Here is a 16,322-nt window from a genome sequence, read left to right as displayed (position 1 = left end):
ACTGTATATTATAACTCAAAACAGTATTTTATGTCCATTTATGTATTTATTTTTGTTTTAGTTAGTTATTATTTTGTTTAGTTATTTAGTTATTATTCTTTATTATATTCTAATGTTTATTATATGATGTTGTTTTTAAAGTATGTATTGCATAATAAATAAATAGTTAAATAACATTTAAATAAATCTTTACATTTCTTTTTCTATGTTTTAGTTACCACAAACAGTGCAGTAAATATGTTATTTTTACCTGGTGGTTAATAGATAGTAACCATAGCAACAGGAATCAGGATTAAGATCATAGTCACATGAAAAATCACAACAAACAGAAATACTGTAGTTATTTATGTTGCATTTTAGATCAGAAATATATCACATAAAACTAGTGTTTTTAAAATCTACAAGCTACAGTAAGTGACATTTGGCTTAGGGCCACCAAAAACAATTTGATTTGCACAAGATGAACCTCAACAGATCGGAGACCAGAGATTTCTAATAAAAAGCTGATGCCCAAGTCATTATGTATTTTGCACACTGCTTTTTCACAGTTAACTTTTATAGCGCATTAACTTGCAAAATGACATTACGAAATGTCAAGTTTACCATCACAGCTGTCATGCTGAAATATCTGGACATATGCCAGTGATGTTTATGTAAATGTGCTTTGTATGGTAACCACGAGAGAAATAATATGCCTATAGGTTAAACTGTAGCTGTATGGTCAGTTCTTGAAATAACATCTTGAAGAAAGGCTCAGCAAATACATTTTCAACACAAGCGGTTGACTAATTCCCCCCGTGAACACAAAGACTGGATATTCACAGCTGGTCCGAATTCTTTTTTGCACAAACGTGTTTGTAAAAAGGGTCCAACTCATTATTATAGTGATTTGTCGTTCATTTCAGAAACGCCAGCAAGACTTTTTACTTCAGTAATTGGAAATATAGCAATGTTAGGACATATGTTAGTTTTGAAAATAGAAAAATAATGAGAACAAAATCGCAACTTTCTGGTGTGCCGTTTTATAGCACCTGCGGTACTTTCTCAGTTCTAATGAAATGGTAAAATAAAGCAAAACTGTTGTTTCTGAATTTCATAATATCTCTGTATGTTTGTTATCACAGATATTGATGATTGTCAGTCCAATCCATGTCAGAATGGAGGCACCTGCATTGATGAAATCAACTCTTTCGTATGCCTGTGTCTGCCCAGCTATGGTGGAGCAACCTGTGAGAAAGGTAATAAAATAGCACATATGTGCACTTGCATGCAAATGATGAAATATATGGCATAAAAGAAATTATGGACGTGGGGGAAGTTCCTGATCTGGTTGTGATCTGGAATAAGCGGCATCTTTTTAAACAAATCTTTTTAAACATTTTAATTTTAGTTGTTTAGTTTGTTTCATTTCTTTTTATGTGCTTTTGTCATTTTAGTCATTTTTATTTCAGTTTTAGTTTGTCATTTTAATACTTTAATTTTGTTTTTTAGTTGCCAAAAAAACCTTATTTTAAAATATGAAGGGATGAATGAATGAAAGGATGATGCGATGGATGGATGGATGGATGGATGGATGAATGAATGAAAGGATGAAGGGATTGATGGATGAATGGATGGATAGATGGATGGATAGATGAATGGATAAATTAAGAGATGGTTGGATGAATGAAGGGATGGATGGATGAATAAAGGGATGAATGGATGAAGGTTGGATAGAAGTTTCCACAGAGTGATGTTAGTTAAAATAGCACATATGTGCACTTGCATGCAAATGATGAAATATATGGCATAAAAGAAATTATGGACGTGGGGGAAGTTCCTGATCTGGTTGTGATCTGGAATAAGCGGCATCTTTTTAAACAAATCTTTTTAAACATTTTAATTTTAGTTGTTTAGTTTGTTTCATTTCTTTTTATGTGCTTTTGTCATTTTAGTCATTTTTATTTCAGTTTTAGTTTGTCATTTTAATACTTTAATTTTGTTTTTTAGTTGCCAAAAAAACCTTATTTTGATATATGAAGGGATGAATGAATGAAAGGATGATGCGATGGATGGATGGATGGATGGATGGATGAATGAATGAAAGGATGAAGGGATTGATGGATGAATGGATGGATAGATGGATGGATAGATGAATGGATAAATTAAGAGATGGTTGGATGAATGAAGGGATGGATGGATGAATAAAGGGATGAATGGATGAAGGTTGGATAGAAGTTTCCACAGAGTGATGTTAGTACAAATTAGCATATACACAGCATATATTTTGAAAATATTTACATGAATTTACATGTATATATTTATATTCATATAATTTATATCATGTATAAATATATTTAATATATAAACGGAACAAATTTTCCTAAATATATACATGCATGTGGGTGTGTATTTATATATACATAATAAATATACACAGTACAAACACATATTATGTAAACAAAAACTTTTATTTTGGATGCGATTAATCGTGATATATATATATATATAAATATTAGGGATGCTCCGATCAGGATTTTTGCAGCCGATACTGAGTACCGATTTCTTGGTGATCGGCCGATATCGATTCTGATGCTTCAAGCTTTATATAGACGGTTTCATCGGGCGCACGCGCCTGGCCCGAAATTAACTTCCGGTGTGTGTTTGCTTAGCAGTCTGGCTATGGCACCTGCTATAAACGCAGTTAAAGTTAAGGCGATGAGTAGACTGAAGTTGGGCTCAGGTGGTTGTGTTGTGGGATGTGTTTCCCATACATTTATTTATTTGTGGCGCTCGCCACAATATCAAAGCTGACGGATTTTCCAAAAGGCTTCGATGAATAAACATGAGCACGTTTAAATATCAAAACGAGGCGCGGTGTTTTTATATCACTGTATTTCTGAAGGAAGACTATCTTTAGAAAATTTTCGATGTCATTTTCATTTAATCTTGCATGCTATATGCCTGATAAAGCAGCGTTTGTGAGCTCAGCGCTGCTGTGTGTACAGCCGTTACTGGGGAAAGCTCAGTTTCTCCCACTTTAAAGCACCTCCTGCTGGCAGAGAATTAATTAGCATTTTCAGTAAGTCCGTCTGATTTATGCAGCAAACATATTTTGCTTTGCCTATATCCACGGGCACTGCGGATAATCCGCGGGTCGGGTAATAAAAATTGCATTCTGATTATTTGCGGGTGGGTCACGGGTGGATAAAATAAGTCATAAATGGTGCAAATATTAACTACATTTTTTTAAATAAATTTTTTTCATGAGGCAGACGATTCCATGTGTGTGTGTTCGTTCGCCTGATCGGGAAGTTGCAGTGACAGAAACAGTGACATTTAAGATAAAGTTTGAAAGGAGTAAAGCCTGTGTTAATGCTATTGAGTAGGCTAATATGGCCAAAGAAGATATTTTGTTTTATAAATAATGTTAAATGTACATTTAAAAGCAGCCCATGATCAGCGTATAATGTTACCGTTATCCCTTATGGCTCCAACGAGGTTTTGTTCCGTCCTCCACGCTGTGACAACTCACAAAAGACTATTTTTAGCCAAACAGCGCGGAGAGCCGCTTCAGAAATGTGCCACGGCTGGCTCATAAACACAAGCACTGACTAGAGCGGCCGCGATCAGCTCCGGTAGCCGTGGAGCCTTAACACGCCGCAGACGTGTGCAGTGAGGTGCAGATCAGTTCTAACGTCACTGAATCGGCTGTTAAAAATGAACAATCTATTTATCATATCATCATGCAAAACATACACGGCAAATAGCGAATTTTTCATTGTTTCTCGAAACGTCATAGCATTTCCACACCAGCGATGACATGACTGTGGCGCCAAATCATTGATGTCCCCACGCATCATGTACTTCGTCATCAAATTGCGATCGGTTCGTGAGATCGGCCAAGTGTAGTGAGTACCGATCGAGTCTTAAATTGTGATTATCGGCCGATACCGAAGATCCGGAGTATCCTTAATATATATATATACAGGGTATGATTTGCTGAGGGGGATGGGGGATTTCCCCCAAACATACACGGCAAATAGCGAATTTTTCATTGTTTCTCGAAACGTCATAGCATTTCCACACCAGCGATGACATGACTGTGGCGCCAAATCATTGATGTCCCCACGCATCATGTACTTCGTCATCAAATTGCGATCGGTTCGTGAGATCGGCCAAGTGTAGTGAGTACCGATCGAGTCTTAAATTGTGATTATCGGCCGATACCGAAGATCCGGAGTATCCTTAATATATATATATACAGGGTATGATTTGCTGAGGGGGATGGGGGATTTCCCCCCCCCCCTCTGGTTTATGCATCCCTGCCTCTGCTGAATTATTTTTATCCCCAGTGGGGATAAAAACATCCTGCGATCTCGCTTCGAGGTCCCGATCTTACTCAAATGATTCGCGATATGCGCTTTGAAGTCCCGAATCAAATGATTTGCGATCCGCGATCCGAATAGAGCACTTTCAAACAGTGAATTATTTTGCGACTCAATGGTTTAACTGATTCGGAGTTTCAAAAAGCTCCGTTGATACTTTGTTCTTTGCTCGCTTTCTCTATATAATTTATTCAGTGCTTGAAAAACCGTGGAAATGAAATCATTACAATTAATAGGCCTAACTTACAATGTTTGTAATAGATTAATTGTGATCAAGTTAAATACAGTTCCCGTCGTATTAAAAACATTTCATGACATGTCACCCATTATATGGTAGTCCTACTTGCCTAAAAAGACGGGTTTATGATGTGCATTATTAACAGATTACACTAACATTAGATTACTTAGGCTACAGCCTTACCCTTACCTTCCACTTATGGAGAGAGAGAAAAGTTTTCAAAAGCATCCCCTCCTCTGCTTTTTTCACAAATCGCACCCCTGCGGCCCAGTCTCCGAAGGGAGGGGATCGTGCTCTGCTTCAGTATGTCACAGTACATGTTGGCATTTATGGTTCCCTCAATGAACTGTAGCTCCCCAGTGCCGGCAGCACTCATGCAGGCCCAGACCATGACACTCCCACCACCATGCTTGATTGTAGGCAAGACACACTTGTCTTTGTACTCCTCACCTGGTTGCCGCCACACACGCTTGACACCATCTGAACCAAATAAGTTTATCTTGATCTCCTCAGACCACAGGACATGGTTCCAGTAGTCCATGTCTTTAGTCTGCTTGTCTTCAGCAAACTGTTTGCGGGCTTTCTTGAGCATCATCTTTAGAAGAGGCTTCCTTCTGGGACGACAGCCATGCAGACCAATTTGATGCAGTGTGCGGCGTATGGTCTGAGCACTGACAGGCTGACCCCCCACCCCTTCAACCTCTGCAGCAATGCTGGCAGCACTCATACGTCTATTTCCCAAACACAACCTCTGGATATGACGCTGAGCACGTGCACTCAACTTCTTTGGTCGACCATGGCGAGGCCTGTTCTGAGTGGAACCTGTCCTGTTAAAGGGCTGTATGGTCTTGGCCACCGTGCTGCAGCTCAGTTTCAGGGTCTTGACAATCTTCTTATAGCCTACGCCATCTTTATGTAGAGCAACAATTATTTTTTTTAGATCCTCATAGAGCTCTTTGCCAAGAGGTGCCATGTTGAACTTCCAGTGACCAGTATGAGAGAGTGAGAGCGATAACACCAAATTTAACACACCTGCTCCCCGTTCACACCTGAGACCTTATAACACTAATGAGTCACATGACGCCGGGGAGAGAAAATGGTTAATTATCTGATATGTGAAATTGGAATTTCAACTAGTAAGAAATCAGTTCTTGATATCAACAATTGATTTTGAATGGCAGCCTATGGTGACATTTAACTAGTGAAAATACAATTACAGATATCAAGAATTATAGTTTTTACTAGTTGAAAAGTAATTGTTGATATCAAGAATTAACATTGTTACTAGTGGAAATGTAGTTGCTGATATCAAAAATAGCATTTGTTACTAGTAGAAATCTAATTCCTGATATCAAGAATTAACATTTTAACTAGTGAAAATGTAATTGTTGATATCAAGAATTCATATCCTGAGAATGAATAAAAGTCAAAACGGCTTGCCATAGTACACTCACTACTTTACATTGTAGCAAAGTGTCATTTCTTCAGTGTTGTCACATGAAAAGATATAATAAAATATTTACAAAAATGTGAGGGGTGTACTCACTTCTGTGAGATACTGTATATATATATATATGTTTATATATGATGGCATATTGATACTTAACTAGCTGAGTAAACCACAAACAAGTTCAGGTCCAGGCATTTACGCTGATGGCAATGGGTGCAGATAGCCCAGGTGAGTCTTGTCAAACTAAACAAGCTGCACCTGTACTGAGACGCAGCACATTTAATCCTGGTGTAATCCAAGCGGTGTCAGACCTCCGCAGCATGATCACTTTCTCCTGCCTGAATGTATTTGCTATACCATCCTATGGCCTTACAACCAAGCGTTCAGCTGTAGGGCAATGAAGCATGGGCGATCAATCCTGTCCCTGCCGTGCTAGAGAGAAAGTGAGTCTGAGAGGGAAACGGGAGTGAGAAAATAGAGGAAGCAGTGGGTTGAATGCGCTCGAACTTGCAATCGGTCTGGTGGAGCGAAACACACCTTCACCCGAATCCTCCCCTCCGAATGCAGCCCCCAAAGACACCGGAGGGGTGGGGGGGAAGCCCTCCCATCAGACACACACTTTATGTCTTGTAAAGTGGGCCGGAGGAGTGGGAGCAGTAGACTGGAATGGGTCCATGGCTGCCCTTCTGGTGGTGACAGGATGTTCATTTTTGGGTGAACTATTACATTAACATTCAGGACTACTGTCAGTGTGTCTGAAGTCTTTGATTTATATTTTATTTTGTACCAGTGCTTCATTAAATGCTTGATTCTGATTGGTTACAGTTTGTGGCAAAGGATTATAGAGCATAACAGTTGGGGTCCAGATGTGAAAATCCCAAGGATTTTCTTCCAGAAGAACAGATTTTTTTATAATTTTCCAATGATGGCTTAAAAAGTTTAAATACTTTAATACCTTAGTGAATATACATTATTTTTATACTTACAATCAACAATTTTAAATCAATGGTTTTATGTTTTTGCAGTTTATAATTCAATTATTTATTTTTAATTCTTCATGGGAAATAAATCAATAAATAAATATGTTAAAATTATTATTATTATTATACTTAAAATAAACCATTTTGAATCAGTTGTTTTGTTTTTACAGTTTTTAATTCAATTATATAATTTGCAATTCTTCATGGAAAATAAATAAATATTTATTAATTATTATTATTATTATTATACTTAAAATCAACTATTGTAGTCAATGGTTTTATGTTTTTACAGTTTTTAATTCAATTATATAATTTGCAATTCTTCATGGGAAATAAATATATAAATATGTTTAATTTATTATTATTATTGTTATTATTATTATTATTATTATATAACTATTATAAATTATTATATGTAACTTGTTTTTCCTTTTGGAAGTACAAATGCCATTCTTTTTTTTCCAGAAGAACTGACTTGTAATTAAAACCTAATATATTATTTTATAATGTAATATTCAAATAATAAATTAAAAACCAGTTCAGTTCTTATGTGGAAGTGCTTAATTTATTTTATTAAAAATAAATAAATATTAATTTATAATAAATATTATTCTATGCAATACATTATACACAATACATTATTTTAATATTGCTTTTATTTCTATTATCAACAACTTTAAATTAGTAGTTTTATTACAATAGTCAATTATACAATATCATTTGCAGTGCTTAATGGGAAATCTTGTTTTGTTTAGTTTTTTTCTTCAAATCAGCGTTTGTAATCTTGTGATTCTTTTTTAGAGCTAGTTGGTTTGGCTCTTATATTTTATGAATTCTTGAAGATTTTTTGTTTAATTCCTAATGAAAATGAATAGGGAAATGTGGTGGAGAATGTGGGCACATACAGTACTATATGTATGTTTGGAAATGTACTAATGCATATATTTTAAATTTTTGCATGGTTGCATCACTACCATGTCACGATTTCTGTTCAACTTGAATATGGTTATTATTTCTCACCTGGATTGGCATTTTTAAATTGCACCTTGAGAGCACCAATCTGGATGTTTTTGTGCGTGATCAGTGGTTAATGTGCTCCCTCACACACCCCTTCAATAAGAATGATCAAAGAGGCACTGAAGCCTGTGTCAGGTTAATTTGTTTGCTCGCCCAGTCTCTGGTGTAATTAGTGCTAATTTCGTTAACGAAGACTATGGCGAAAAATGTTCGTTGACAAGCTTTTTTTCCATGACTAAGACAAGACGACAATAAGGTCAATAAATGCTAACTATGACTATGTCAACATGCAATTTCGGTGACGAAATAAGATGAGACTAAAATGTATTCAAACAAATAAAAACTTTAACAAAAACCTCTTTATTTTAGTCAAAAAAGGAGACAAAACGTTATTGCGGACTGCTCTACATGCGAGCTTCAAAAGAGTTCAAATCCCCAAATCAGAGCTTCGCTGTTACAAGGATACATTTTCTGCCCGGTGTTTTGCTTGTTTTAAGCAATCTGGAAACCATGCGCACGCGCTCACTCCTCATTGCAGAAGCGCCACCGCCGATGATCTGAAAACACAGACAAACAAGCTGGAGTTTAGCGATCTAAATGAAAGTGTCACTCAGCCGGTCTCTGTTCTCTGTGTTGAGATCTAGACTATATTGTTTGTGACTGTGATTGCTGTATAAATGCACTTACTCAACCGCTGTTGTTTTAATAGATAAATAGGCTATTGCCATTTGGAATTATAATTTATAATATAATATAATTTATGCATTTAGCAGACGCTTTTATCCAAAGCGACTTACAGTGCATTCAGGCTATACATTTTTTTTACCAGTATGTGTGTTCTCTGGGAATCAAACCCACAATCTTTTGGAATTATAGTGGAATTACTTGGAATTTCACTGTTATAATATTTTTCGTTTGTTTTAGCAGTTTTCATAATGTAGACAGAGTGATTGCATAAGTCTTTGGTACTAATTTATATAATAAATAGCCTATAATAAATCAGTACACTAGATGAGGTAAAATACACCATGAGTCCACATTTGATTGATTTGTGCTTACTGGTGAAAGTGCAATGCCTGAAATGCAAAAGTAAATTACTTAAATGACAACAATAATTACGATTATAAATTTGAGTAAAAATAATTTTGATCAGTTCTACCATTATAAAGAATGACGAAAATGTGAGATTTGACTAAAATCTTACTAAAATGCTCATACATTTCATGGACTTAAACTTGATGAAACAAAAACAGGACCAGGTTGACTAAATATGATAACTAAAATGTACATTTGAGTAAGACTAAGACTAAATAAAAAATGACTGCCAAAATTAATACTGCTGTACGGTTAATTAATAATAATCTTATTGCTAAAATGTCAAACTAATTAAAACTAGACTAAAATACTTTAGGTTTTCTTTGACTAAAACTAGACTAAAATGTTGAGACTTTTAGTCGACTAAAACTAAACAGGATAAGGTTGACTAAATATGATCAAAACTAGCAAGGACATTTAACACGGGACTAAGACTAAAATTGAAAATAGCTGACAAAATTAACGCTAGGTGTAATGTGATTCAAAGACTGCCTGTTCTCATCGCAACCACATCAGTCCTTTGAAGCTCACCTGCCTCCACCAGAAATCTCCAGTTTCCATGGCGACCACTAGCGTTGTCAATACACCTACAACACCGCCAAACCGGTCAGGTTCAGAGGCCAGCTGTTCCATACGCACCGTAATGTGTGTATCAACAGACCAGCTGAGCCAATTAATCTATTATGCCAATTGCAACTCTTACGGATGCTCAAATTGAGGTAAAAGCATTTCTAAACACATTAAAGCATTGCATTAAAGCAGCAATCCCTAATGTGTTTTTGTGAGAAAATAATCCTCAGTTGTCTTTAACATCGCTAAATTTCCATGCACCGCTGGCTCTGAAGAAATGTAGCTTTTATATTTAGCACCTGTAATTAGGGTTCGTAAGCTTCCCTGCAGGTCGTTCCCTCTCAATCTACTCATGTCAGATCTTGCTGAGTACGTGTACCTGGCAATTTCTGCTCAATTGGCTTTGTTAAAGTCGAGAAACCGAACAGAGGAAATTCATAAGCATGCATGGCGTGCTCCAAACGTCCTCTATTCTTCACGTGGAGCAAATCATTTGCGAATTGAATAAAAAGCTGATTAGTGTGTGACATGCTTAATTAATCCCAGCGCTGCAGAATGCACTTCAAAACGTATTTCATGCCACTTGCGTATGTTAATATCGCGCGCTTGTTCAGTTCTATATCGTTTCTTTTGAAATCCCAATCCGTGACGCAAATATTTGTTCGGAGAGAACAGAAAGTGCCTTTCGATAAAGGTGCAGAGCCCCGAGCGAGGATGAAGGCACATTAATGCTGCCCGTGGCTCGCAAGTCACATTTCAGGAAACCGCCTGCGAAAACCCCCGAGCTCCACGCACACACAATTTCTGCATATATCTCTCCCTTCCTGCTCATAATTTAGTGAGTGCGAGCAATTCCCACCGTATCTGCCTGACTGTGAAGTATTTGTTAAGTCAAATGTGTGGGGAAGATTTATGAGCCGGAGTCATGCCTGATGCTTATTAACTTAGGCCCACCACAAAATCATTTTGTTGTCGTAGTCGGAGTTTGTCCTCGGTCTAGCGTGATGCTGCAAACATCTCAGCCAATGTTGTTGTGTTTTTCAAACAGCCTTACTGTTATTACGATATAATTATTTCAGAGTTCACAACACACTTTCACCCGGGGTTGTTATTTGTTTGTTTGTTTCAGTGTCAAGGAGCAGTGACTTCACGGGCAACTTTTTACGTTTATAAGAGATTTTTTGTAAAATTGAATGATTTCATTCTTTCATTCATTAGTTTGTTTGTTTATTAGAAAAATATCTGTAAAGATATACATAAATGTACAATAAAGATTATAAATGTACTGTTTTCTTTATATGTGACCTGTGCTGGCAAAATGAGTCGCAATGTGCACGGTCTAATTTTGAGCTATAGGCAAAAAAAGTGAAAAATTTTCATTAAGCCCTCTTCTAGCGATCCCAATGCTCCAAATAGTAATAAATATTTAAAATGATCTTTATTTGTACATTTTATGAGAGGAGTATCTTTTTCTCTGCTCACTTCTGGATGACTGCTACTGCTTCTCACCACAAGTTGTAGGTCTGTTGTTGCAAAAGCGCAGCATTCCAGCTTTGTGAATATTCATATCGAATTCTCAATGGCATGAGTCCAAACCAGTGAAATATGATTTTCAAACAACAATCTCCCTATAAAGTACATTACTGCGAAATATGTCTTGGCGAGATTCACACAAACATAATTTGTTATGTCTTACATGAACGTTTAGTTAATGGTCGTGGAAAAATCTGATGTGTAACATTGTATTTGATCCATGCATTAGAGTGGGTCTTAATATAGATCTGTCTCAATGTTAATCAAACATTAAAAGAAAAGACGGAATCACTCGCTGCTCTTGGTTAAACTACTGTTTATTTGCATCTTTGTTGATATTTTTTTATTAACAAAGATAAAATAAAAATAGCTATATTGTGATTAATAATGTAGTAATTATTATTAAGAAAAGAATTGGAGGAAAATATGCAATATTGCTTGCTGATTTTGCTTTGGAATCTTCAGAAAACTTTAACTCGATTTTTCTAAAATGAACTCTGATGACTCTGCCGCCTTCAAACGGCTGTAGTAGCCCAGTCATTTTATTGTCAAGGTATTTTAATGGAGAATGTGAAAATAAACAGAACTTATTTTTGAAAACGTGCTAATTCCAACTCTTTTTGCCTGAAATTAAATAGGTTTAATCTAAAATTATATATATATATATATATATATATATAAATTGATTAATTAATTTATTAATTTATAATTTATTTATTTGACTTCAAGCAGTGACTTTTTTTTTTGTTTAATTTAAGAGTTTTGTTGTTGTTGTTTTTGTTTGTTTGTTTGTTAAATTGAATGAGTAAAAGTTTTTTGGAAAATATTTTAATAAATTTTCTGTGCTTCAACTGTGCTATTTTACTGCTACTGCTTTGTACAGTTTACAGGCAATACTTTGATTTTTACTCAATATAGCACTTCATTAAACCATGCAAACCAAGTGTATGTGTTACTCAGAAACATCTAAGTAAATAAAACAATAGATATCATGTAGACACTATATCTACATAATTAGTAATTATCAATACTTGGTACACAATACACAAATATACAAATATAAATATGACATTTTGAGTACAAAATTAACTCCAAATGTAGCAATATTGCACGTTACTAAACCTAGCAACAAAAGCATTGATAAAACTGTGTAAATACAGCTGGGGAAAAGCCTTATTAATTATTCATGCCCCAGTGCATGATGGAAACACCAGTATCAGAAAAGTTGAGTAGGTTTTATGCTTTTATTTCTACAAGCTTGTGTTGAGTACAAATATAGAATTTACTTAGTTTTTTTTTATCAGTGTACTTCATTTAATACAGTTAATAAACAAAACATAGTTTTGTTACCTCTGTAAGACGTTCTTTTAGACTGTGGTGAATTCAATAGATGCATCTGAAAACTATCAGGTTTCACAGTTTGAAACCATCATGTAGTCTCAATCCATTCTTTCAGGCTGGAATGCTGGATTGGTCAATATTTATAATAAATATTTGACAGGTTATTTTTGTATCTGGCTGTGTTGACTCTTATTGAGGACATAAAACACATATTTTCTAAGAAAACAGAAGAAGCAGGAGATTGCACCCAACACTGTACCTCTCAGTATGAGATTAGTCTAAAATAATTAATCGATACAGCATATTGTGAAATAGTTAAATGGTAGCCAGATATTTTTACTCCACATGTCGGTGGAATTTTCCCATCAAGCTCTGATTAATGTCTGTGCCTAAGTTTGCCTACCGGAGAAAATGACTATAGGAGCTTGCATGTTTGTAACAAGGTTAAACAATGCACCAGTCCGAATTTTCTTTTATCTTGAGAGAAGTTTTTCAAGAGGAGATTGATTGACAACTGAAAAGAGTGGTGGGCATGTTACATGCCATCTAGTTTGAGCTGGAAGCAGGCAGATCTGAAAGTAATCAAGACAGACAGTGAGTTGTACCACTGAGGTCCTGCATCAACTAATATTGAGCACAGCCAAATTAATCACAGTCTTCTGGGTCTTTAGATAGTGTTTGCACTAATGAAGATTTCTTAATGATAACATCACATCAACAGGAGTGTGTGGTGAAGATTACTAAACACGGGTGGTTGAGCAAAGGTACAAATTGCTAGCTTGTCTTTTTTTATCAAGGTTTTTTTTTTTCTGAATGTGACTCAGAAACCATATACATATACAAACTACAACTTTAAAGGCAATTTTCTCAATATTTAGATTTTTTTGCACCCGCAGATTCCAGATTTTCAAATAGTTGAATCTCTGCTAAATATTGTCCGATCCTAACAAACCATGCATCAATGAAAGCTTTCAGATGATGTATAAATCTCAATTTCGAAAAATTGACACTTAAAACTGGTTTTGTGGTCCAGGGTCACATATATTAATTAGTGCTGTCAAAATTTATGCGGGCAGTTACATTTTTTTCAGTTTAACATGTTAAAAATATTTAACGCAGGGGCGGAGCTAAGGGTGGCCACCCCACTCACAACTGCTGAAAACAGGAAGTTGAAGTTGATTATTCCATATATGGAAAACAGGAAGTTGAAGGCGGGGCAGCGAAAGCATGTTAATGAGGTTTAAGGTCATATTTAACTTCATAAGCAGTTCTCAGATGTTAGTTTGCTGTTTGAGAACAGTCTCAATGCTGTCTTTGTAGGGCAGGTTTTGAGTCATTCCAAAAAGTAATTTACAGCACTTCTAGTAAGACTAATATTTTTTAGATTAAATTATTAACACTATCGAAATTGTTCTGCAGAGTGTTATGGCACAAGTCCACATTATTTCCACATTGGATTAAATAATGAACATTATCGAAGTTGTTCTGGAGAGTTTTATGGAACAGATCCACATGCATACGCCACCTAATAATCTGTGGCAGATGCACTCGAGGGGAGAATGAAGTATTCATCAAGCTTCAATCTTCATGCATCAGAGAGGCACAGCATGAGGATTTTTTTTGTTTGTTTTTTTTTGTTTTAGGTTACCAATCAGGGCTGTGAGCCAGTGGAAATCGCTCCCTTCTGCTGGAGGAATATGAATAAAGGCTGTGGAGTGCTGGTGTTAGTGAGGCAGCTGGAAAAAGAGGAAGACATTATAGGAAGACTTGGCCGCACTTGGCAACATTCCTAGTCTTGTTTCAGCAAAGCAATTGTTGAAGTTTGGCACTAAAAGTGCACAGAATTCCTAAAACTTTGTTTGCAAATACATTTTGTTCTGTGAACGCCTCCCTGCAGCAAGGAGCAGCTTGAATTTCCAGGCTGGGTGATGATGGTTACTAGAGGTTTAGTCTGGATCATAGCAATGCTGGTCGTTTAGGGTTCCTGTGGGTCCATAAAATATCTTAAATAGGCTTTTCAAACTTTAAAGCTGTAAAAAACTGCCCATGACATCCCAAAAGTCTTCTTATGTTAATTATGTTACATTTTAGTAAGGGTTGTGCACCATTCATCCTTGAATTGACATTTAAATTGAATTGACATATTCATACTGTATGAATTAGAAATTGTGAATTAAAAAAGCAAGATTTATCAAGACCAACTGTGAATGTTTGGTAGAAAGATTGACAAGACGATGGATGGATGGATGGACAAATTGAACGATAGATAGATAGATAGATAGATAGATAGAAAGCGAAAGCAGTAGACTCCGTTGAGCATTGCAATTTGATCAGTCCAAGAGACCAGAACCACACTGCGTACAAGCTTCTGGATCCATTCACAACTGTTGACGGTGTATTGTAATACAGTGGGAACGCGTCCAAATTGGTGCGCTCCAGCAGAGCCTGCCCTCTTATCTCCAGTCGCAGGAAGAATAGAGATGCTGGAGGCATTACAAGTCACTGTTGGCATACCTTGGCACCCAGCCCGGACTGGGAATGGGTGGTTGTCACCGGTCCTTCACCTGAAAGCCTTCGCCCCAAAGCCTAGTGGGAGTTGCAATGCTTTGAAGAAAGCAGCCCGACGGTGTTCAAGGCAGATGATATTGCTCACCGCAGGCTTTGCTTTCAAATCCCATGCTCATTAAACCGGTCCTTCTGCAAATATTTGCAAAAAGAGACCCATGGAAGAGCGGCCAAGTGGAGTCCTTCATTTCTTTTTTCTTTGAGAGTCTCAACTGGTAAATCATGACCCAGAAATGGCTTGCCGGTCTGATCGGTGCAAGCAGGGAAAGCAATGCTAAATGTAAATAATAAAATGCAACAATCATATATATAAGTAGGACAGGAAAACAAAACATTTTTGTCAACTTTCATAATGGAGAAAATGTTTTTCATATTTATTTTGCAGTGCAAAACAAAAAGCAAAACAAAAACAAAGCAAAACAACATAAAAAAGCAAAACAAAAAGCAGAGCAAAGGGGAAAAACAATATAAAACAAAAAAGAAAATGAAATTTATTTTGCAGTGCAAAACAAAAAGCAAAACCTAAATAAAACAAAGCAAAACAGAAGCAAAGCAAAATGGAAAACAAAACAAAACAAAAGCTGAGCAAAGCAAAACAAATCAGAACAAAAGCAGAGCATAAATCCGTGTATCATTCGATCATTCGTTTTTTGATTTAATATTGAAAGTAGAAAAATGAGAAAACGGCTCCTTTTTTGTTTTTTTGTTTTTATCCAAAAAACGAAAAACAAGAATTCAGCTTAAATTTTCGTTTTTCGTTCATGGGTGGAAAAATGAATAAACAGCTTGAATATTCGATTTCTACACATGGGCGGGAATTAAACGCCCCTTTCTGCTGATTGGTCAGCCGAAGATCAACCCGTGCCGTCATCAGTTCTTCTGCAGTATCACGCAGCAGAATAATAGTCCTCCACTGCTGCAGTTGTACGGATTAATAACCCATTTTATCAATTTAATATTTTTCTCATCAAACAGACTAATGAATAGCTCGACACAACTCGTACCGGGGCAGAGTCTAGACAGGTCTTTCTTCTGTGTAGACCAGCGGTTCAAGTGATAGGGGGTCCGAGAAATAATTTGCTATAGCCTAAAGTATTTCCAGACTGTAAAGTCATTTTTTTTTTATCATGATACATAGGCCTACTGTGATTTATTCCAAAGTGACT

General features: G+C 36.2%; 1 protein-coding gene across 1 annotated transcript in view; it reads left to right on the top strand.

The window, feature by feature from the left end:
• ncanb (neurocan b) overlaps window positions 1-16,322 on the top strand; it is a 180,377-nt gene that overhangs the window by 134,505 nt on the left and 29,550 nt on the right. The window contains exon 12 of the mRNA XM_016237416.1: window positions 1,125-1,238. Within this exon, the coding sequence (XP_016092902.1) occupies window positions 1,125-1,238 (114 nt within the window). The remainder of the gene's footprint in view (window positions 1-1,124; window positions 1,239-16,322) is intronic.

This window comes from Sinocyclocheilus grahami, unplaced genomic scaffold (genome assembly GCF_001515645.1).
Source record: "Sinocyclocheilus grahami isolate Dianchi unplaced genomic scaffold, SAMN03320097.WGS_v1.1 scaffold514.1, whole genome shotgun sequence".
Lineage (NCBI taxonomy): Eukaryota > Metazoa > Chordata > Actinopteri > Cypriniformes > Cyprinidae > Sinocyclocheilus > Sinocyclocheilus grahami.
Note: the sequence above shows the minus strand (reverse complement) of the source record. Positions and strands in the feature narration are given on the sequence as shown.